General features: G+C 41.7%; 1 protein-coding gene across 2 annotated transcripts in view; it reads right to left on the reverse strand.

The window, feature by feature from the left end:
• The window catches only part of ERAP1 (endoplasmic reticulum aminopeptidase 1), a 530688-nt gene that overhangs the window by 98977 nt on the left and 407425 nt on the right, over window positions 1-24286 (reverse strand). For both annotated transcript variants that reach the window (XM_078675432.1, XM_078675433.1), the window contains exons 14-15: window positions 14313-14469; window positions 3383-3567 (exon numbers count right to left, since the gene is read on the reverse strand). In XM_078675432.1, coding sequence (XP_078531558.1) covers window positions 3383-3567; window positions 14313-14469 — 342 coding nt within the window. The remainder of the gene's footprint in view (window positions 1-3382; window positions 3568-14312; window positions 14470-24286) is intronic.

Raw genomic sequence — 24286 nt, forward strand, 5'->3', positions numbered from 1 at the left:
TTCATGAGGATAGACATTTCAGCTGCAGACTGTGCTTGACTCAAGTTCCTCTTTGTCAGAGGTGCCTAGGGACCATTGCCTTTATCTTTTCTGGAAATTTTAAATATCACTTACTAACCTACTTAGCACCAGTATTTACAACAGCCCACCCAGAGTTCTTATGCAAAGCTCCCTAGACTCTAGCAGAGACTGCATCTCACTGAGGACTTCGCTGCAAGGACAGGGTAGGGCAAATGGATACATTTTGCTTGCCAATGCCAACTACTCCAGTTTGAAAAATATAATTGGTCTTATTTCACTCTCAGTGTCCAAATGATGTGTGTGTAATTCAGGTTCTATAATTAAAATGGACCAGCTTCTCTCACAGGTAACCCTCCTCTTTACCGCTGCCCTAATGCATCTACTATGCCTTAAGTATGCACTGCACAAATTAGCTCACACGCTTGCAATCAAATATCTACACCAATTACAATATTATAACTAGACACCAACTCCTTGGGCAAGAAAGACTATGGTTTACCCATGCTTGAAGTTTCACTCAGTATGCTATTGGCAATGCCAGATGAATGGTCATGGTCAAGCATTTCATACTTTGAGTATGATGATAGCCTACCACTTGCGTCTCCTTTGTGATCTACCGTTCTTCCTGGGATAGTTCATTTGAAACTCTTTCAAATGTTTGCTCTCCAGTTACAGTCTTGCCATGGCCCGTGCACTGGCACTGAGGGTCCTTCCAGTCAATCTAGTGCTTGCTCTGGAGTACACACAGCAGATATTAAGCCTCTGGACATCCTAGTCAGCGGTCACAGATCCCGGCTTCTAAGAGTTTTTTTTTTTCTTGTATGTCTCCACCTTATTGTAACCCGACTCATTTCAGGCACAAAGTGGCTTATCTATCTTCATATTTCTACTGTATGCCTATGCACAACATCTTGTTTGCTTTCATAGCTTCAGTGGAGTTGGGTATTAGAGTAGACAGTGTAGGCAATGGAATCCATTAGCTACAAACATTACAAGTAATACTTGCTCTTCATAATAACCTGCTCTTAATAATCATCTTATTGTCTTCCCTTTGTAGGTTGATTTCTTAGTTTTTAAATAAATACACAGCCATATTCATGTGCTGAGGAACAATATAGGCAATTTCACTTTTAGGCTAATGAAGAAAGAGGCCACAATGTTGATGTGAGCTGTGTTCGAGATGCAACACTGCCCAAAGAGATGGTTCTAAAGAGGTAAATATGTTTCATGGACGGTAACATTCAATCACTTTTGGAAGGTAGGTCTGCAGCCAAGCCATCATGAGAGAATGTGTGGGAGGTGTTGAATATAGCAAACAAACCTACCAATGCACCTTAAAATACATTATAAGTAATATACATAACATTTGTTTTGCTTAAAGCACACACATGCGCACACACACGTCACCAATTGCAGAGATTAGAACAGGACCTAGGCAATTCAAGTGGCTGAGACACAAGTGCATGTCGTCCACTAAAGCAGGCGGCTGATGTCAGTCAAAGTTTCTGTCTTCATGCTGAGATCACATTCTACAGACAGAAAATGTGAAAAAGAACCTGTGTGAAGGATATAACTGTGCACTGCTCCAAGAGGTCAGGTAAATGATGGAGAAGCCCATGCAGAAAGCTTGACATCTAGTGAAAAAAGCTCTAAATAAGTTATGGTAACTGGTAAGTGATTGTAGTTACATTGATAAATTGGTTCCTTCCAGTCAATGTTTAACATTTGAAATTAGAAACATTTCTGGAGCTGAAAACATTCCAGGGGACACACTGAAAGGCTGTATCCAAGAATGGCTTGGGGTCATCTTTTGCAAGCACTGAAACTTGCACCCTAAGGCTCTGTAACCAATTGATGAGAATCCATCTTGGTCAGTCGTAAATACCCTGGCCATGTGTAAGAAAGTGCCCTCTTTTTGCATGGTTGCGCCCCCTTTTTGCCAAACTGTTGATGGAGTCGATGACCATGCACATTACCAGCAAGAGAAGGAGTCATTCTACCTCATGACTCAAAAGACCTTCTTCGCAGGAAAACAACCTGCATATTTCCGAGCCCGACACTAGATAGCATAAATTATGCTAAGCATGAGTATCTACAGTCACACATGCCTCGAGCAAATACATTTTTTATAGAAGAAACATCTGGTTGTCAATCCTGCTCTTCATAGCAGTGCAGGATAATTCTACTAATACATATTCTTTGCCCAAAGGAGCCAACATGAGTGGATACTTTTTTCATCATTACGATCCTAACTACTTAAGCGGATGAAGTTCATGTTAGAGACACCAGAAGCATATGCTCACAATGGGTTAACATTTTGAATATTCCTCCAATCAATTAATATACTCCAACTGGAATAAAAACTACATTACTGTAAATCTTTTATGATGACTTGGCAACAAAAATGGGCTAACATGGGGTGTTGCCCAACTTTAGAGGCATCACAGACACTTAATACCAAGTTTCAGCTTCCTAAGAGTTGGGTTCTTCAAATATTTGCAGATAATGGACTATCTCATGAAAGCTAAACTATGGATAACGGGGAGATCATCAACATGTTATCTGATTTAAAAGATATTAGGGAAAAAATGTATATACATGATTAAAAAATCAACTATCCAACTGCAACAAGCAGCATGCAGATAAATGAGCTATTGGTTTGCATCTTCCTATAACAACTGAAATATATTGCAGAGTTTTAGTTAGGCTCATAAATACCTGTGTGCTGCTAACTTATTAATGCAGCAATATAAAATAACCCAACAAATTGACTTCCCCCAAAGGTTTAGAAAGAGACTCTTAGCTACAGAAGTCCAAGGTGTGCTTTAGAAGAGGCCCATATGATTGCCACCTGGCCAGTGCTTAGAGATCTGTGGCCTCGCTAAAGTGTAGACTTTCTGAAATTACTGGTACAATTTAGAACATCTTTTAACATTTTGACAGTAGACTTAAATTAGCAGATAGTATGGTGGCAAAACGAATAAACTTTACAAATTGCAAAATTGTAACCAACCCGTATATGAGCAATGGCGGCAGACAATATGCATTATATACATAACTAAATTTGCACTCTATAAGGCGAAACGCAGAGCCATTAGGAATCTGAGACTGGAAATATGTGGCAAGTTTCACTGAATATTAATTATGGTCATAGGTCAAGTGTATCTTGAGCTGGTTAAATCATTGCAAATACATAAATATTGTATTACAGGATGTCTATATATTGCAATATGCCTACCCATAATAAAAAAAACCTGAAAACTAAGGAACACCTGCATCTCAAGTTTAAAAACATACAAACAGAACAAAAACTAGCAGTACATTGAAAAGATAGATGCCATTAACCAAACTAATCACAGACCGTAAAGTGCAATTGGACTCCTTCCACTTCTTAAAATAATCTTCAGCTTTATCGACACAAGGTTGGTACTTCCGCATACAAGCAAAAAGCAGAAGAGAGCTACGAAGCATTCTTTCAGAGACAGTGCCATCATTACTCCAAGACTGTTGGTCAATTAGGCTCTTGAACAGATTCACAATATATGCCTAAAATGACAATACAGACAGATATAACAAAATAGCTGAAAATCAGTAATATTTTATTTCAATATATTATTACATTTTAAAGTCTTTAAAATAGCCATAAAATCTGATGGGAGGAAGAGTCAACACATGCAACAGCCACCTGAGCAAGGCAGTATATTAAAAAGTGTTTGTGGCATCCAATTGAGTTATTGTTTTGAGGGATACATTTGATTGATACCCTTCTATCGCCCACTTTTACTTCTGTCCCTTTTCAAACAACCTAAGTGAACATCACCCTAAAGAAAGGATTACATTATCTCTTATGAAATGGAAGCATTACATAACCTTTCTGACAATGAGATTTAGAACTATCTATTAACAACTGCTATTGTTTTTTCAGTTTTAATGATTAATCATTACTTGAAACTCGCTGCTTTTTAATTTGTTTGTTAAACAAAGAATTGAAAAATAACAAATGATTCCTAGATGAATTATCTTCTGAAGCTTTTTTATACAAACTTTATTGAGCATCAGAAAAATGGTTACAATGTTATTACTAGGTACATTACGGCATTTTCATTTTTTGTTGAAGCGTCTTAGCCAAATACTTTCACATTTGTAGGATAAGACGTTTGAATGTAGATTACAATACATCAAAGTAAATTCTGCGCACATGTACGAGCAGTAACTCATGCTTATAAGGTACAAAGTTTGTACCTGGCGCAATTACAGTTTGAAATGCAATTTAAACTATTACATTAAATAAAACATTCCCTTACACTCCCACCCCCCTTCCTCCTGGTCTGCTTTTTTGTTGTTGTATCATTCAGCCTATTACCATACATCTGTCTAGGTCACTTTGCTGCCAGTTGTTTGTGACATACTGTCTGGGTTCAAAGATGGCCTTATCTAGTCTGTGTCGCATGTGATGTAGCATTATGGAGTAGGAGTGACGAGCCCAGGTGTAAGATCGAACTTTCTAAACTCTTCTAGCATGCGCTCCGATTCTAGGGAGATGGGGTGCTTTCGTAAACCTCTCACCTCCTCTTTTCTAATTGCCGCACACCACCGTATCCTCCTGCCACATTGTTAATAGAAGGCATTGAGGAGCTTTCCATCTGATGGTAATCCCTCGTATGGCTAAGATAAGAGCTAAGTCAAGGAATCGCAACTGGACCCTTAGGGCGCTAGTACGTTTGCGGAGACCCAGTATTCATGACCACAGTGTTGTCACGAATCGTTAAATGTGTGGTCTCTTCAAGTGCTCTTTGAACCATACCCCAGTAATCGCAGAGGCGGGGGCAAGCCCATAACATGTGGATGAATCCTGCTTTTCTGCCCTGCATCGGGGGCAGCAATTTTGGGCCTCAGGGAACATACGCTGGATTCTCTTCGGGGTTAAATATGACCTATGTAGCACCATAGTCTGTATAAATTTAAGTTGGGCGTTACGGAATACCCATTTGGGGCGTTCGAGAATACTTGCCCAGGCTTTGTCGGTTATATCTTTTTTAGTGTTTTCTGCCCACTTTGTCCGGAGATTAGTGAGTGTGATGGAGGCTTGCACCCTGATACCAGAGTACAGCCATTTCATGAGGTGGCTTCCCTTCCCCATGTAGTGAAGCAAGTGTACTAGCTCATGTTGTGGAGGTTCAATGCGCTGGGGTGCACATGTCTCTCTAGTGTAGTGGGTGACTGCAGCGTATAGCAGATAATAGCGATCTGCTGCTCCTGTGGCTTGCAAGAACATATAATGATCTAGTAGAGTGCCATCCCCGAAGAGCGATCCAACCTCTTCCACTCCCTCCTCCCCCCAGTCCTGTAGTCTTACCTTCGTAAGCCTCCCCCCAAGAAGTGGTATGCCTAATAACGGGATTTTCCTCGCATAAGGGGCTGTCCCCGAGGTATATTGTAGGGCCTTCTTCCAACATTGGAGTGCGGTTGTTAGCAACGGGGGTCCCTGCAACTGTGTCTCTGTGCAGAGGTGCTGGTCACGATGGTACCCTCGAATGCTACCCTTTAAAGTCAATTGGAAAACTTTTTACAAGAAAAAGTCTGGAATCGGGGACTTGGGGTCAAGTCGGGGAGAACCAAAAGGGGGACTCAGCTCTTGAGGGTTTCTGGAGCAAAGAGCACCGTTAGTTGGGTGGGAAGGTGTTTTGTGCGGCGGGTCGCTTGCTTTGGAGGTTCTCACTTCTTGATGTCGACATGGTGATGGGGGCAAACAGGACAGCAGGGCCACTCTTGGTGCTGCCCTCTGTGATGCTGATGTCCCTTGTTGGTAAGTCAGTCTTGGCAGGGTGGGTGTCCGGACTACACACTTAACAAGCCTCGGCTTCTCATGGAGCTCCTGTATCCAGGGTATTGGTGCAGGGGGATCCTGGAGGGTCAAGCGGCACGAAACATGCTGGGGAGATGGTTCACACCTCCGGGAGCCACAAAGTTCTTCTCCTGGGGTTCTGCCTCCTCGGTGGACCCGGTGGTCAGCGGAAAGGTGTACCTGGCAGGCACGTTGGTGCCTGCAGACTGCAGGGAAATGGCTCCTCCACTTCAAGGGAGATGGTGACTGTTTGGCGAAGTGTTGGCAGACCTCCATGGCTTTAGGAGGATGCACATGTGCTGGATGAGTTGCGTATTTGCAGGCAGACCGCATTGGTGTATTCTAGAGGAGTAGCCGCCATGACGTGGTGTAGCCGTCTGGTGTTTAGGGAAGTACTACGGGCCGGGAGAAATCCACATTGATCCCAATGTATTAGGGTATTTAGCGCGGGCAGGAGGCGGTTGGCCAAGGCCTTACTAAGGATTTTATTTTCAGACGCTAGAAGCGCTAAGGGCCAGTAGCTGGATAAGGCAGTGCCATCTCGTCCCGGTTTGGGGAGGGAGGCGACCGGACCTTGCAAAGTGGATTGTGGTAAATGACCGATTTCTAGGGCCGTCTTATATAGTACTTCTAATTTTGGGACAAGTGTGTCTGAGTACGTTTTGTAAAATTCTAATCACAAAAAACCTCTTGCACAGATATACAAAAGCTGGACAACAGTTAAATCTAAATATGGACCTTCACACATGGCTAAATATATTGACAACACAAAAAGAATCTGCAGCTCCCTGTACTGCAACACAAAATTACTCTGAGTTTCAACACAAACTCAATAAGCTATGTCTAAAAAGTGACAGCCATTGCTGGAAGGCCAATAGAATTCATGATTACTATTTACATATGTTTATTGGATGGCAATTTGATCTAGCTTAGTAGAGAGAGGGTCCTATCAAATTAGGGCATCCATAAAGAACACATTACTCACCTTTGGTAATGCTCTTCTGATGGATACTTTATGTAACCACAGATTCCTCACCATTAGAATATTCCCAGGCTCCAGACTGGATCCAGAAACTCTGCTCTTGTTTTTTTTTTACATTATTAACCCCAACTGAGTATTTGAGATAGTTTTGACTACTGTTCTTTTCTATAATGCCCCTTTCCCTTTAAATGTTTAGTAGTTGCCTATCTTACTAAAGATTTGAATTCTTATAAAAACAAAACCTCTAGAAACAGCATATCTGAGGTCATAATCTGTTCATATGTCCTACCCTCAATCCATCTTCTTTTTCACCACACGGCTAAGGCAGAAATGCCTTAGCCCTTCCAGAGACCCAGAAGAAGTACTCAGGTTCCTAACAATTCACTTTCATTTGGAAGGACGAAGCAGTTCAAGCCCCACTCCTCTTGCTATGAAATGTGGAACCTAGTAACCCCCTAAATGAGAGTTAGCATCTTTCCACACAGAGATGAACCTCTAGGACTTTTAGGATCTACTGCACAACAAACAATTATTGATTCTCGACCTCCACCATGATCAATATCCTCATAACTCCAACTTGGTGCCATCTAGAGCAGTGCTTCAAATATTTTATTCTAGAAGGAAGGAATGTATGTTTCGAACTCAGGGTGTTCAATTTCTCATATTCAGAGTTAACGTTGTAATCTTGCCTTCCATTCTTGCAAGTAGGCTCCTTATTCCTGTACCCGATGAAGGTACTCGTTCCTTCCAAAGTAACATCTGTAGGACGTTGGATTTCTTTGCAGATGTCCCCCCACTTTTTCCCCCACTACTAGATACTGTTTTTTGTTACTCCAACAGTTCACTGAAGCCTGCTAACCAATTCAATAGGCAAGGATTTTGGCACCCTTGTACATCCCTGGTGAATGGTACCTATGTTACTCACTGCATGGGTACGAAAAGTGGTGTCTATGGGCTGCAGCATGTATTATGATATCCAAAGGGTCCCACACAAAAAATATATGTAGACTGCCATTGCAGGATGTGTGAAATGGAGCAAACCTTTTTGAAAACACAACATGGCACAATCACTGTGTGCCATGCCGCCCATACACACTTCATATACTATATGTAAATCACCCCTACAGCAGGCCTTAGAGCCCAAGGCAGGCTGCATTATATTATATGTGAGGATGTATCTGCATGAAAAGATATATAACAGTGATGTCTGGTCCCATTGTCACACCATTGCAAGCGTTCAGGAAGCCATCTTAAGTATTTGTACTTGTCACTACGAGAGACCCAGCTACATGATGGCTTCACTGAAAATAATTGTGTTTGGTGCAAGTATCGGATTTGTCCTGACATGCAACTAGAGATCACCTTAGAAGGGCACCCTTAATTATACCAGTCTCTTAGTGAGCTGGCTGACTTGTATCGCCCAGCCTGCCATCACAGACACGTTTCTGACCCCCTGTAGGTAACAGCCCATGCTCTCTGAGGTCAGAGACAATGCCTGCTCTGGAGAATGGTGTTCATACCTCCTCCAGCAAGTTGGCTAGTGTTTTATCATATCAAGGCCAGAGACTTCAAAACCTCTACAGCCTGATATTCGACCCCAGTTTCCTTTCCCACAGTCCTGGGTGATGCCACCCCCTGCCTTGATGCCAATTTGGCACCAGGACAGGTGGGAAAATTCACTATTGAGAAGGAGTGTTCACCCTCAGGCTAGTCACACTCCTAGGATGTTTTACCTGAAGTGAATAACGAAGGAAGGTTTCCATCATCTAGTTTTAGTGGAACTAGGAATTCTGGGTCAGGTTAATGCCACTCTGCACAGGAAGTGGCCATGTAAGGGGTGTAGGCACCCCAGGGGTATGTAGCCCATTGGCTACTACCTTACATTCCCCGTAACACCCCATAATTCAGAATGTAGGTGGCCCCCTGACACCAGGAACTCGGATTTGTCTACTGGGAACACAAGAAGGACTAAGAGCTGAAATTGCAACCACTGTGAACCAGCTACGGAAATGGCACCAAACACTGCCTGTCTGCCACTGTCCCGACAATTGCAAAGACCCAACTCATCCAGCACCTGTGCATCCTACTAAAGCCATGGAGGTCTGCCAACACTTCGCCAAACAGTCACCATCTCCCTTGAAGTAGAGGAGCCATTTCCCTGTAGTCTGCAGGCACCAACGCGTCTGCCAGGTACACCGTTCTGCTGACCACCGGGTCCACCGAGGAGTCAGAACCCCAGGAGAAGGACTTTGTGGCTCCCGGAGGTGTGAACCATCTCCCCAGCATGTTTTGTGCCGCTTGACCGCCCATGATACCCCCGCACCAATACCCTGGATACAGGAGCCCCATGAGAAGCCAAGGCTTGTTAAGTGTGTAGTCCGGACACCAACCCTGCCAAGACTGACTTACCAACAAGGGGCATCAGCATTACAGAGGGCAGCACCTGCTGTCCTGTTTGCCCCCATCACCATGTCGACATCAAGAAGTGAGAACCTCCAAAGCAAGCGACCCGTCGCACAAAACACCTTCGCATCCAACCAACGGTGCTCTTTGCTCCAGAAACCCTCAAGAGCTGAGTCCCCCTTTTGGTTCTGCGGGACTTGACCCCAAATCCCCGATTCCAGACTTTTCTTGTAAAAAGTTTTCCAATTGACTTTAAAGGGTAGCATTCGAGGCTACCATTGTGACCAGCACCTCTGCACAGAGACACAGTTACATCTTTAGCCAGGTGCATTCCAGCAGCTACAGGCCTTTTCTCATACATTGCTTTGGCTCAGTACAGGAGGAGTTAACTAAAGCTGATGCCACAAGCAGAATAGAAAGGCAAGCAACAGTGAAGACGGAAGAATTACATAGCTGACAAATGGATGCCACTAACAAGATGGCTTCAGCTCATGCTAACGCCAATTTTTTTCGATTTCCACAGAGGTTCATACCTCAAATCTGACAGCTGTGATTTTCCACTGTTTTACCTGTAAAAATCTAAAATATCTCAAGCACTAACCTAATTCTAATGATCTAGGTGTTTAAAATTATTTTTAAATCGGTGTTATTTTTTCTTCATTGGCTTTTATTAAATGTCCTGTTTGCCCCCATCACCATGTCGGCCCCAAGAAGTGAGAGCCTCCAAAGCATGCGACCCGCCGCACAAAACACCTTCACTTCCATCCCCCAAAGCCCAAGTCCGAGCCAACCAACGGTGTCCTTTGCTTCAGAAACCCTCAAGAGCTAAGTCCCCCTTTGGGTTCTGCCGGATTTGACCCAAAGTCCCCGCTTCCAGACTTTTTCTTGTTAAAAGTTTTCCAATTGACTTTAAAGGGTAGCGTTCTAGGCTACCATTGTGACCAGCACCTCTGAACACAGACACACGAGAGCAGGTAAATCTGAACTGCTGGTGGTTCCTTGGACCTTGGCCCCTATGCACCTTAAGACCAGGAGAGTAACCCAAAGAATAGTTTGTACGAGTACGTATGCAGTGAATGTTTCTCCCATAAAATAACATTACCGCGTTCGCGGATCATGCCTCAAATCCTACAGCTGTGATTTTCTACTGTTTTACCTGTAAAAATCTAAAACGTCTAAAGTACGAACCTAATTCTAATGATCTAGGTGTCTAAAATTATTTTAAAAGCTATGTTATTTTTATTAATTGGTCTCGAGATTCTTCTTGAGTGTGTGTCTCTTCTATTGACTCTTTGTGTACAAGTGCTTGACACTACCCCCGGATAAGTCTCCACTGATTGCCCACACTACCACAGATAGAGCACTTGGGATTATTAATTTAAGCCCTCTAAACCAATAAGGTCTGCACTTTCAGCATAGGTACTTCATTTTGTTATGCTACATGGAAACCAGCTTCCTACAGCATCCCTTCAATTTTACTGAGCCATCTTGCACTCCAAATGATAAATGGTACTTCCAGTCTTGCCCTGGGCCTCCGGTACAAACGTTCACACTGTATGGACTTGTCTGGACCTTCCCTGTTCTTACACCACCTGATAATTGTTTATTGTGGTCCTGGGGAAAAATTTCAACTGCTTCCTTTCTCTTTTTCCATTTGCTTGCTCTCACAGTGCCATTAACAGGAAGCTCTCCAAACGAGTGTTGTTCTAATTGTAGATTAGAAGCCTTTATGTGTTTAAATGCACATTGCAACAATGGTAGTGGTTGATAAGATGCAGGACCTCAAGATAGCCACCAACAGGGTGCAAATGCTGGCAGTCGTTCTTCTCTGCTTCTTTCAACACAGTGGTCTATCCTCAACAGATTCCCAGACAGTACGCAGTTTCTTATGGCATGCTGTCCTGGAACAGATGGGCTACTATTATCTGGACATTTAAGCACTGAGGTAATTTGGGTAACCAGAGAAAATGGTGAGACTAAATGCCTCATGCTTTCAAAAGAATACCCAGATATTTGGAAACACTGAAAGACATGTGGTTTGGTGGAGAAAGGGAAGATACAAAGCATTTCAACTATATTTCTTATCTGCCTATTCTTTTGTTTAACAAGACATAATAGATCAAATCAAATATTCAATCTGTTCATATATCTTAAGGTCACACTTATTCTTCTCACCTTTTATTATCTATATCTACTGTGATCCATATTCTTAACTTCTTATTTCTTTGTCATGTCCATACGAGGGATACATGGAGAAAATGAGAGATGGTGTGGATGCGGGAGAGTATGGAAACTGGAGAGATATGTATTACTTTAACTTCAACCAGGAAATCCTCCCATAAGAGCTTCTAACAACACAGCTTCTATTCTTCATATACACCAGGCATTTGACTCTTGTTTATGTTTATTCAAGTAACGCCAACCTTAACCTTAAAATCTTTTTTGACACACCCATGCATAAGTGGACTTTCACATCTGGTGATTATCTTCTGATCTGGAGCAGTTTGCCCCTCCAGGGACTATTTTCTTTGCTATCTACTTGTAAGGTCTCTGCTTTCCTCACCATTTTGCTGAACCTCACACAAGGTGTATAGGACACACAGCATATATATTTGTGAATATTTCAGATTTCGCAGCTCGCATGAAATATAAAAGCTACATTTAAAGACCATCTCTCAACCACTGTATCATATTTTGTGGTGTTCCGGAGGATACTGTGTCAAATGCTTTGGGTTCAGATTCATGAGCCATGCAGATGATGCACACATTTTAATAACAATGGAGGATTCTGTTCTTCAAACACTAACCACCTTTGATGACTTTATGACATCAGTTGTCAACTGGTTGGCGGTGAATTCACTGATATTCAACACAGACATGATAGAGGTGCTTTTGCACCTGGTCCATTGGCTTTAATTATGTTTCTGACTAGTTTTTGGCCACAACAACTTAGCAGTTCTTCTCCAGTGGCAGGCTAGAATTTACCGATTGATGATGAACTTTCTTTAAACAGTCAAGCAAACCATCTATCATTGTTTTGTTGAACCAAGTGAGGATTTTGCATAAAAACTCCTATTTGCTTTGAGACCCAAAAAATGCCCAGATGTTGTACAGGCCTTTATTTAGAGTCAACTTTAACTCCCTATTCCAGGATGCAGGATTGTGCTTTTTTCCTTTATACCAGCATATCCAGAATGCAGAAGCAAGGCTTGCCCTTCAATGGCCACACAATTTGTCAGCCACATCAGCTCTTCAAGCTTGTTTGTGATTGAGCCTTTCAACAATTCTGCCTGATGTATTTGCAATAGGAATATTCACATCCGTTTTCCCCTCAAGCTCAGATCAGCTTCTGCCAATTTCTTGATAACGCCCAGGTCTGCCCTCTCGAACTGGTAGCGGCGCATTCTCAGTCAGGCTGGCAACACTCTGGAACCAACTGCCAGTCCATTTATAATTATACAACCAATGTTCGTCTTTCAGGAAAGGTTTGAAAACATGGCTTTATTCACCCTAGATAAATGCAGAATCATAGTAACTATCAAGTTCTCTTAGCATCAGGTCACCTTTTAGGCAATGTTTTAAAAATCTAATTTACATTACATTACTAATTTACATTGAAGCCTGCTCTTCTTTTATGTCTGGTTCTCAATGAAGATAATGGAGTATTGTGTTCCACTTTACAATCTATTTTTAGCATTTCATGTCCCAATGTCCTAATGAAGGGGCACCTCTGGTATATTGTACCTGGTACTGGAGTCTCCATCTGCAGTGCTTTCTCAGTTTTAGAATTTAGTCTGAGTGGTTTATATCCAGTCCTGGGTACACATCTGAATTTTGTCCCACACTCTGGAGGGGTCAGAGTTTATAGTGAATAGATTGTGAATGGACAGTTATAATAAATGAATAAATACTGAATGGATGATGAATACAAGATGGATGGTCAAGAGTGTATTCATGGACGGATGGTGAATGTGAATAGGTGGCTAATGGATGCTGCCGTAACGAATGAGAGGACAACGCATGATAGATAGTACAGCCAAGTCATGGATCATTGGGTTCAAACAGGGAATCTCAGAGGCCAGAGAGCACAGTTCAAGGGGAGCACTAGACCAGGATGCAGAGGAGGTGATCAGTATGCCCACAGCTCTGAAATACTATGTTCGGTACTAGATACCTCATCTGCAAGTCTAGAGTCCCCTGCACTGATTAGGTATTACTTTCTTAGGAGCAAGTCAGTTTGCAAACGCAAAGCAGCTTAGTGAATCAACCTATCTGTACTTACGCATGAATACCTTCATTTCTTCACCTAAAATGAAACAGTAAAACGCATGAACCGGGTGGCTTTAATTTGCAGATCTCACTATCCCACAAAAACAGCCTACTTTAGCACTGAGGTATTCAATAGCCACACTTTTCTAATTATGTATCGGCTATATCTTTTATCTAAGTTCAACATCTGACTACTAGACAAGTTCAGAACCAACCCAACTGCTCAAGCCTTCCTTTGAGGCTTAATGGCGCCAACAAGACCCATGCTCATGCCATCCACCTCCGATTGCTGACCATCCCTGCAAGCTACATTCAAAGAGCATGGGAGTGACTCTTGTTTCATGCATGCCGCAGATTCCCTTGACCAACCCACAGCATGGCTTTATTGCGTTGTTTCTGTTGTCCCTGGAAATACCATGTCATATTTTGGCGGCTGGCACACATAAGCGCGGTGGGTGGGGAAGTCGACAGATGACGGAATAGGTATAAATAAATAAATAAATAAATAATACCTATTTCGCCGTCTGTCGGCTACCCCCTCCCCCCGCCGCGCCCCGCCCCACCGCGCTTACCTGAGGAGGCCGCCAAAGAAACTGTTTTTTATGGTCCACTCCCCAGTGAAATTCACTTTTGATTCCAATTGAGAAGAGAAAGACAACACCTCACACTCGAAAAACATTTGAAAACATCTGCCCAAGCACCTCTGAAGGAGGTACTGTTCTGCTTTTAGGAGTGCGACTCTGTCGTGCTGGTATTCAAACCAATAAAAGCCAAATCGAGGCATGGCAGTACCTTCAGCCGAGTTTCAACATCTTCCATCTCCCTCTTCTCCATCAGCTTGTAGATCGGAATCAGCTCATTCATACCTTGAAACACAGGCATGATTTTGGATTCATGTTTCAAGTAGAGTGTTAGCTCCAGTGCTTTGTCAATCGGAAGTCTGCCAACACTGGTGGGACAAAAGGATTCATATCATTCAGGCAATGTGAAAGAAAATGATTTCACCATGATTCAATGACAAATAATGCTTTTTTGCATTCAATAAGACTTCTTTTACTAAATGGGCCTGTTTACATGTTAAAATGTGGTTTAGAATAGAAAACTATAGTGTTCATATACTGTACAAAGATTTAATGCCCATGGGTCGCCTCTAAAAACTGTAGACATGATGGGTTAGGGTGGATTCCATATGAGTGAAAGTGGAAGCAGGGAAGTACTGATAGCAACTTCTGCTGTACACTACTAACGAAAAGCTACCACCACACCAGCAGTAGAGCAGATAATGTTTAAGATGTATTCCTGTCCGATTAATCCAGTGAAGTGACTCCTTCTTAAAGGACAACCACACTGCATGGTTCTTAATGTCAAAACAAACCATACACACTTTTCACAATGCCATATCACCATCTGACACCGAGCTAGTTGCAAGTCATGTGAATGTGTTTGACACAAACAGCATGAGGACATCCTCGTTACTAGTGCATAAGCATCGCTTAAAACATGCTGTTCCTGTCCCTCGATTCACTTTCATCCATGTGAAGATGTAACTAGGACCACTTAAAGAGAACAATCAACCCAAACAAGATGCTGTGAAGGATAATAACCACGCATTTACAATGCAATAGGTCTCGCAGCATTAAAGTTTGAGTTATTGGCATTGTGTATGACAATGTGTTGCATAACATTTTTAGCAAACTTTGAATTGTCATAATCTAGCAGTATTACTGACCTTTGAGTCAGTCAATAGTTTCATTTCCTTCACTGGCCTCCTGTGCATTTTCGACTCATAAATCGAGAGAAGGGCAATAATCTTTGATGACGCGCTCCTCGGTGAATAATGCTTCAGTGTTTACCATTTACATCCTGCACACTTTAAGGTAAGCGGTTTCCTAATGCTTAATAACAGGTTTTCCAATTTCCCAACTGATTAGTCTGCATAGCACTAATCTCAGAAGGATGAAACTGTGACCCTTGACCCCCAGTGTACACACTGCCTTTGCTCAGCCCAGTCAGTGAGTGTGGAATGCCGCTGCTGAGACAGACCTGTGCCAGGAAAGACACTCTGCAGCAGGGCGCCCGTCCTAAAGACATACGAATGGCTGTAGAGTGCCCACGAGCGCCACAGGAAGTGAAGCGAGCGGGACTGTTTTTCACGCTGAGACAGTCTAGTTTTATGTTTATGCAAGTCTGACCACGTAGATGAATGTGTTTATACAACTCGAATGCCTTTTTATTCAGGTCTCTTGTTTGTGAGGTCTGAGCATTGAAACCCTTTATAAATGTGCTATTAAAACGCAGTGGGTTAAGCACTTGTTGCCTACACATTGCACTGCTGAATATCTAGGAGAGCCTTTCATCCTAAAACATCCATGAAATGAGCACAAGTTCAAATGGGCGAGAACAAACGGCTACAGAAATGTTCTTTTGAGCGCGCCGTGGTAAAAGCCTGATATAAAGAACAGGTTGTATGATTAGAAGGAGTAAGTCATTCTCTCCGCTATGGCGGGCGTTGCTGCTAGCGAATTTCCTGCTGGTACTTTGTTTAACTGGAGTCAAAGCAGAGAAAAAACACATTTCTCAACCCATTAAATCTCTGGCAGCGAAGACTTGAGGCTTTCTCTTGACGTTACTTTTCTCTTGTAACACACTGTTTGCTACCTCTTACATTTTGTTTGCCTTTGATACTTGCACAAGTGCCACCATTGCCTCATGTAACGTTTGTTCTTGTGCTGGAGTGTCTGCCATGTATTGCAGTATTATACTTCTACCTGTACTTTGTACGCTTTTGTAACCTGCACACATGTCACTTTTTCCTCCTGGAATGTACTGATTGCTACCTCTTGTATTTCGTTTGCTCACAATTGTCACCTGCACACATGTCACTTTTTCCTCCTGGAATGTACCGATTGCTACCTCTTGTATTTCGTTTGCTCACAATTGTCACCTGCACACATGTCACTTTTTCCTCCTGGAATGTACCGATTGCTACCTCTTGTATTTCGTTTGCTCACAGTTGTCACTTTTACCTTATGTAACTTAACTTCTGCTTTTGTAATCTGTGTAATGTTCTCCAAGGAATATCAGTTCTGTTCCTATTGTGAAGCGCTCTGACACCTTCGGGTAAAGTCCGCGCTATATAACATTGCATAAATAAATAAAAAATACGAGGGAGCGTGAACTGTGTGAATATATAAAAAGACGCATAAATAAAATACAATAAAATAAATATGGATGGGCCTGCCATGGCCTGGGCAGAGGCTGGTGTCGGCGTCAGTTTGCCTACCTTTGAAGTGCGCGTCACAGTGTCTCTTCAAGGGCTTGGGTCCGGGGCTGGGCCTCAGCGAAAGTGAAACTTGTTGTGGGGCGGGACTTCCGGCTTCTGAAGCCCACGCCACAGCTTGGTTTGTGCACAATGATAACCCGAGGGCACCCCGGGGCTGGACCGTACAGATGCCCCGCTGTTCTTCCTGTCTGGTGGAGGCGGATTGCAGCCCGTGCTCCCGCAAGCCGGACGTGGAGCTCAGGAACTCGACACCGAGGACTGCGCCGGGGGTCTGGCTCTCACGGGAAGGTAAGAAGCGTGTGGCGCAAGTGAGTCTGCTGTGGCCGGGGGAGCGTGGGGCTAGGAGGAGCTGACAGTGTGAAGCGGAAAGTAATTTCAGTGAGCAAAGGAGGGTCCTCGGTGTGGGATCCGTTGTGATGTGTGAACGGAGCACTCCTGTGCGCGGTGATGGGCAGTGGAGCCGGCGGCGGAGGGGGGAGGGAAAGTGAAAGTAAGCAGCAGGCTTCACTGTGTGTGTAAGCGCGCGTTCACACTCTTCGACGCTCACAGTTCAATGTGTCTGTAATGCAGCGCGCGTTCTTGTGCGCGTGGCCCGCTCAAATCGCCTCCTTCAAGAGGCAATGCGCGCGGCCAGGTGCTGTCTCCTGGTAAGCAGACCCAGCGACAATAGATCTCTGGCAGACACAGCGCTTACGCGCTGTTAAACGCCACGAGACCTAAAAAGGACAGTAAATATTCATCGTGAAAGAGTCGGACAATTTTAGAAGCATACAGTTGTGGAAAAAATTGCTTCTTTACATAGTCAAGTGTCTTGGGTCCATTCTTCATCCAAAACCCTTATATGTTAATGTTTTTGGGATCAGGTGACTTTACAGCAGTCACAAACGACATTTTATTATATTAATACCTAGAGCTTGAATAGTAAGGGTAGTAAATAGGCTTTGTAAGATATTCTTATTGCACAAATGCTTCATGGCATAAAGGTAAAAAAATAGTGTGCATTTTTAAGGCTATGTAAGAAACATACAAAAATATGTATTTGTACCTGTACACCTTCACCATACTGGGTTGTATATAAGTTTAGATAAGTATAGTTTTTTCGAATACTTCATCAACTCATTAAATATGCTTTGGGTTTTTGGATAATTCCCGTAAGTGGCAAAGAATGTCTACTAATAAGCCAGGAACACATTGTACATTATAAACGAAATTTTGTATACTTGTAGACATCTTGTTTATTCTAGCTGAATATATGGATAAATTTTCCTTATTTAGTATTATAATTAAGTGAGTTGTTTCCAGCAACCAAAATAACGAGAATTGGAATAAATTTCTCTTAAATGGATTTTGCTGTTGTTATGGATAGCTGAATGTATTCATGTCCATAACTAGAATATTTGAAGATAAAGACTTGAGAAAGGTGTTCACAAAGGTTCGACCTTAACCTTTGAGGATTTTCAGCGGTTGATGTTCAATAATTTCAGGTTCTTCCACCCTAATATTGGTGGACCATTTCTTGTAACATACAATTTTCCTATAGCTTGCTTTCCTTTAAAACGAAATACAAGGGTTCTAAACCCTAGAATGTCAATGCTTCCTCCTGTAAAATTTTCGGCATTAATCTCATTGGTTTCTAACCACCCTCCTATTTTGTCCACAAAGTGACTTTTCCACATCTTTAGTGGCACTAAGGTGAACTGTGAACCCGAATCTACTGTTATTTGTAATATAATTCCATTAATAGAAATATTATAATTAGGATTAAATGATGAGAAATTAGGGGCACCTAAATCCACCTTCTCCCATTTTGATGCAGAAAAATCATTCTTATGTCGAATATGCACCTCTTTTTTGTTTAATATGTTCTTGTTCTTTCTGTTGCATATTCGCGAAAAGTGTCCACTCAATCCGCACTCCCAGCATTTGATAGAGCTAGCAGGACATTTTTCAAAGGAAACTGCGTGGGTATAATCACCACATCCAACACAAATTAAGTTGCTACATTCCTCTCTCCCACTACTCCCAAATCTTCTTTTAACATGGAAACCAGTTTTCACTTCCTCAAATATATCGTTTCCAAGATTTTTATATTTCGTTCTCTCTTCCACCACTTTTCTTACCGTTTCTCCTGACGTCTTGTTACTTTGCAATAATATAGCTTTAGAACAAGGATTTGACAATCCTGTCCTTTCAACAAAGGCAAAGGTATTTCTAAGACAGTTAACCCTTAACTTGTTCTGTAAGGATTTGATCCCGGTATGCCCAACTATCCGGTCAGAAGTTAAATCATTGTAACATAGAGCAAATTCACATTTCTTCACTAACGATAAAGGAGGATTTAAAGTTTTCTGGGTTTTGGCTGTACTTTTACAACTGAAACATTCATGAGCTTTTCTCTCTATATTAATGCCATGTATCTCATTTGTTGTCAGAGACATAATTGATTGTTTTACAGAAAATAAAAACCTGAAAGAAAACTGGTTAGTTATCAGAAATGACTCCTTTGTGACTGATGTCTAATATACTAACTAGATAGTTATTTGAAACACCACTTCGATGTCTTCGAGAAACAACAATTTAAATTTGAATAAACTACTTAGTGAATGATGTATTCATATAAATTTGAATAAATCACTTCGTGAATAATGTTTTTACATAAATTTGAATAAACCACTTCGTGAATAATATTTTCATATAAATTTGAATAAACCACTTCGTGAATAATATTTTCATATAAATTTGAATAAACCACTTCGCGAATAATGTTTTCATATAAAGGAAAACCAAAAATACCAAACAATTCTTGTATTCGTTGAAAATGAAAGTAACCACTAACTGAACAATGTCTTCATGTAAAAGGGGTATTAATTATATCTTCATAACGGATTTTCTTTTAAACACAGTTTACAAAGTGGCCTAATATTAAACTGATGCTTCACGAGATTTCTGCTGCAAGTAAAAATGACTTGTTTTCATTTGTGCTTCTGCCTTTCCTGATATTTCCACAACACGAGTAGTGGAACATGTAACTCTTTTAAGTAAAACCTGTAAAATAAATTGGGTTAGTAATATAAGATATTTCCAAAATGGTCATTAAACGTAGACTTAATCGAGATACTACTATCACGTTGGATGGCGATATGTGTGATGATGCTGTCAGGTTAGATGGTGTGTGTTTTACTTGTCGTTATTCCAAAATGGAGATGAGATCTAGTACACAGTTTCCTCAAGAACCACGTCAGAGACGTTCCAACATAGGAGGTATTGCCAGGGATCCGTTACAGCTTCATTTTTATCGGAGAATTTAAAATTGAAATAAGTGGCTAACTGGTATAACTATGAGAAATGTCGACTTATGAAGTATAAGCTGTGTGCATCAGCGTGCACAAAATAATACAAATAAATGTGTATGAATATCTTTGTAAATAGGTGTTAGAGTTGTCGTTGAGTGAGTTGAAGATTGTCAATAGATCAATATTAATGAAAGTGTAGATGAAGTCACGAAATATATGCTGAAAGGCTGAAAATAACCATAATTGTCCTCAAGAAGACAAAAAGAAAATAAAGGATGAGCTTCTAGAATAGATCTCACGCTGCATGCACTTGAAAATGTCACACCTCATGTAAAATGCGCCACAAAATATGCTTTTTGTTAAAAGCGCTCGAAAATAGTTCGATAAGAAAAATGTTTACTTCATGTAAAATGTGCTATTCAATTTGTTTTCTGCTGAAAGCGTTCGCAATTTCAGATAAAGAAAGTTATAAATACCCTAATGTAGATCGGATAAAACGCTCTTTGTTTCCGTGATTGCGTTGTCCTAGCAACCACAAGATGGCGATGGAGAGCTTGATGACGCTTGCGACGTTGAAGAAACACACGTAGGTGCGCGTTGATGCAATAGATGTATGCGCGAGCAGAATTCAATTGTCCAAGGCGATGCTGCTGCGTGTATGAAAGCTGTGAAGAGCGAGGCTGAGAACGAGGCACTCGTGATCCGGTAAGCGTTAAATGCTTTTTTAAAAAATGCACAGCGCTAACAAACCGAAACGCACGCTGGGACCAGCAAAGTCAGGAAATATTTCCCAAAAAACGATGAGGTTTTCACCTAAGTACGCCGTGGTTCTTCCCCCTCTCTTCTTACAAAATAGTTAACTGTAGAAGTATACGCGAGGGTTCTAAATTGAGTTTAAAGGTTCAATAACGAAAACGTTGGAGCTACAACGTTGTAATTATCCACAACGAATTAGGAAAATAACGCCTCAATGGTACTTAAAAAACCACAATCCTTTGAATTACTCACGATTAGAGTTGAGTAGCAAAACGAAGGTGAGACGGTGAATTTTCAAAGCAGAAGAAATCGTTGTGGAGATTGAGATTACAAATTGTGCCCATCTCGTTGCCAAATCTGTTGTGACCTCTTCATAAATAAGACGAGCTTCTTGAAGTAGTAATTTAGTTTTTATTCGAGACGTAGTTCAGAAGATATAAAGTGCATGCAGCAGATCGTACAGGTTACAGTCAATTGAATGATGACATTCTATAATCCCAGAATGCTTTTCCAACAAAGTTCTATTACATAGTATAATTCTATTGCTCATTAAAGAAACATGCAATCACTACAGTATGCCACCATATGTCAGTTGGAACCACTGATATTTTGCCTAATGCTCTGAGTTTTTAACAGATTAATATGCACTTGACTAAAGTACTGCTTTTCTCGTGTATCCATATTTTCACTTATCCGGAGCTGATCAGCTGGGTTCAAAGAGTGTTTCAGCTAATGAATCAATTCGGGTTTATGCCACCTAAATAGTGAGGTCTTACAAAATGATATTATTTTTCCAGCCCTTTTCAAGACATTATGATCGTGTAACAGTATATTTTAGCTAGCCTCCCAAGACAGCATTTGGCCTACAGATAGTTTCCTGAGCAGTGGAGTGTGAGTGATGTCCAGAGGAAATAATATCTACCCATGATAATCCAGTCCACGAGAAGGGATCACTGGCTTCTGCTACAAGATCGGATGTATCTACTGGCAGTTTCAAACTAAGTGTTATATGAAGAGCCTGCAAGACTGGAAGGGATATAGTTTCTAATAAAATATACAGATATATTAATAAACTGATTACTGGATGCTGACAGACTTTGGGGCCCAAACATCTCAGCTAAGCACATTCCCTGAAAGATTCAAATTCCAAAACCTTGATGTCTGCGAACTGCATTTTGGGGACTTTCCTGTTGCGGGTGTTAAGTCCACCCACACAAATGTGGTACCGTTTTCAACAGGAAAGGTGTGAGGACACTGCATAGTATTAAACTTCTCTCCATTTAAAAAGAAAAAATGAGGATCCTGAAACTCTTTCAAATTTTAAACTGACCTCGCTTCTACCGACCAACTCTAAGCTTCTTGAAAAGATTGTTAACACACACCTATCAGAGTTTTTGGACACTTTCGATCTCCTGCACCCATCACAATCAGGCTTTAGAACACAGCATAGCACAGAAACTGCCCTGTTGCCAATTACAGAGCCTATTAAGATGAATTTTGACTCTTGTCAATGTCGCCTTGATTTTGTTAGATCTCTTGCAGCGTTTGATACTGTCTCACATTAAATTCTGCTTCAGCGCCTTGAATAAATTGGAGTGGGTGGGGTGGCTTTAAGGTGCTTCAAATCCTTTTCGATCACAGAGAAATAGCTGTGGATGAAGCACTTTTATTCAGAGGTGAAGACATTAGAGTGTGGTGTACCACATGGTTCAGAACTGAGCCCTATCCTCTTTAATATTGGCATGTCTCTTCTAGCTTTTTTAATTGAATCATTTGGCATCAGAAAAGTTTCATAAGCAGATGACACCCAGATGTTGCTTACCTATGATGGTGACTCTAACCCAAACAAGGAAATGTTCTCAGCATGCATGGAGGCCGTGATGACATGGCTTACAGTAAACTGCCTTCAATGTATCCCGGGCAAGACGTAAATCTTGCTTTTTGGTTCCAATCCACTTCCAGGTTGGAGAGATGCTTGGTCGAGCAGGTGTCTGCTGCCTCCCACCCCCCATGGTTGTGGCGATGAGCCTGGGGGTACTCTTTGATGTTCATCTCTCTTTTAAACCTCAGATTTCCTCATTAGTGAAAGCTTGCGTCTGGATACTAACAATGTTAAGCAAGTTCTTAGATTTTCTTCCTAGGGAAGCATGGAAATCAGTGGTTCTGGCGTTGATTCTACCCAGGCTGGATTATTCTAATGTTCTTCATCTGGGAGTTTCAGAATACCTAATACATCAATTCCAAATAGTGCAAAACACTGCAATCCGCCTTCTGTTTAAATTGTCTAAACGTGCTTTGGTGTCTCAATATCGCAATCTGTTCAATTGGTTGCCAGTGAGGAAAAGGATCACTTTTAATCCCTTGGCTGCGGGGCACATTCCCTTGCTGTGCTGGGGGGAGGAGGGGGGCGCGCACAGCTCCCGGTGCTCATGACAAGCTCAGCTCATCATGAGCCACGGTTCTCGTGTGCTCATGACTAGCTGAGCTCGTCACGACCACGCCCGTTTAATGGAACGCTCAGCACAGCAGGGGAATTAGCCCCGCGTGTGAGCGTTCCATGGCTCAGCACATGGGAACCGTGGTTCATGATGAGCTGAGCTCGTCATGAGCATGGGAGGGGTTAACGCTTTAACAATTGCTCACTGTGATTCCTATATGGCGGGACCCAAATATTTGACTGATTGGATGCAAGAATACTGCCCCTCTAGGGCCTTGCCTTAGCAGAGTGCTCGGCTCTTGCTAGTTCCAGCATTAAGGAGGAAATTGAGTAGTTCCGCCTGTTCTGTATTGGCAGCTATGTGCTGGAATGAGCTCTCATCCCAATTCCGATAATCCTTAGACAAGATCACTTTCCATTAGGAGCTAAAAACCCACCTGTTCAGGCTATAACTTGGGGTCTTACTCCCTTTTTCTGCCTCAGCGCCGGGACACTCTCAAGCAGGTGTGCACTTTAAAAGTGCTTTCATTCATTTTTTGCTTCCAAATGAAAGTCAGTGTACAAGAAAGAAAATATTTTGCAAACACCCTCTAAATCACATTAGATTACAGGTATCCCTAAATCGCAGGGAATTCTGTGAATAACCACTAGTCCTAAACTCAGAAACACAGGCAGTTTAAGTGCATAGCTTTGCTTCATATTTATTTTTTGTACATTAAATTTTACCAATATGAACTGATGCATGGTTGTTACACGATAAAAATATTATGAAGCTGCTGCTCCGCACAAGTTCTAGAGCAATATTGAATTCTGAGTGCAAATTATCATTTTTAGAGAGAACGTAACATAACTAACAATATTATCATCATTTGATGTGATTGCTTTTCAGCGTACAAGAATCTTGTTTTAGTTTAATTGTGAAGATTTACCCTAACATATATCTGTATTAATCAGACATATGGAAAACCCAAGACTACTTTAGTGTGAAGCTACATTA

This window comes from Lissotriton helveticus, chromosome 2_1 (genome assembly GCF_964261635.1).
Source record: "Lissotriton helveticus chromosome 2_1, aLisHel1.1, whole genome shotgun sequence".
Classification (NCBI taxonomy): Eukaryota; Metazoa; Chordata; class Amphibia; order Caudata; family Salamandridae; genus Lissotriton; species Lissotriton helveticus.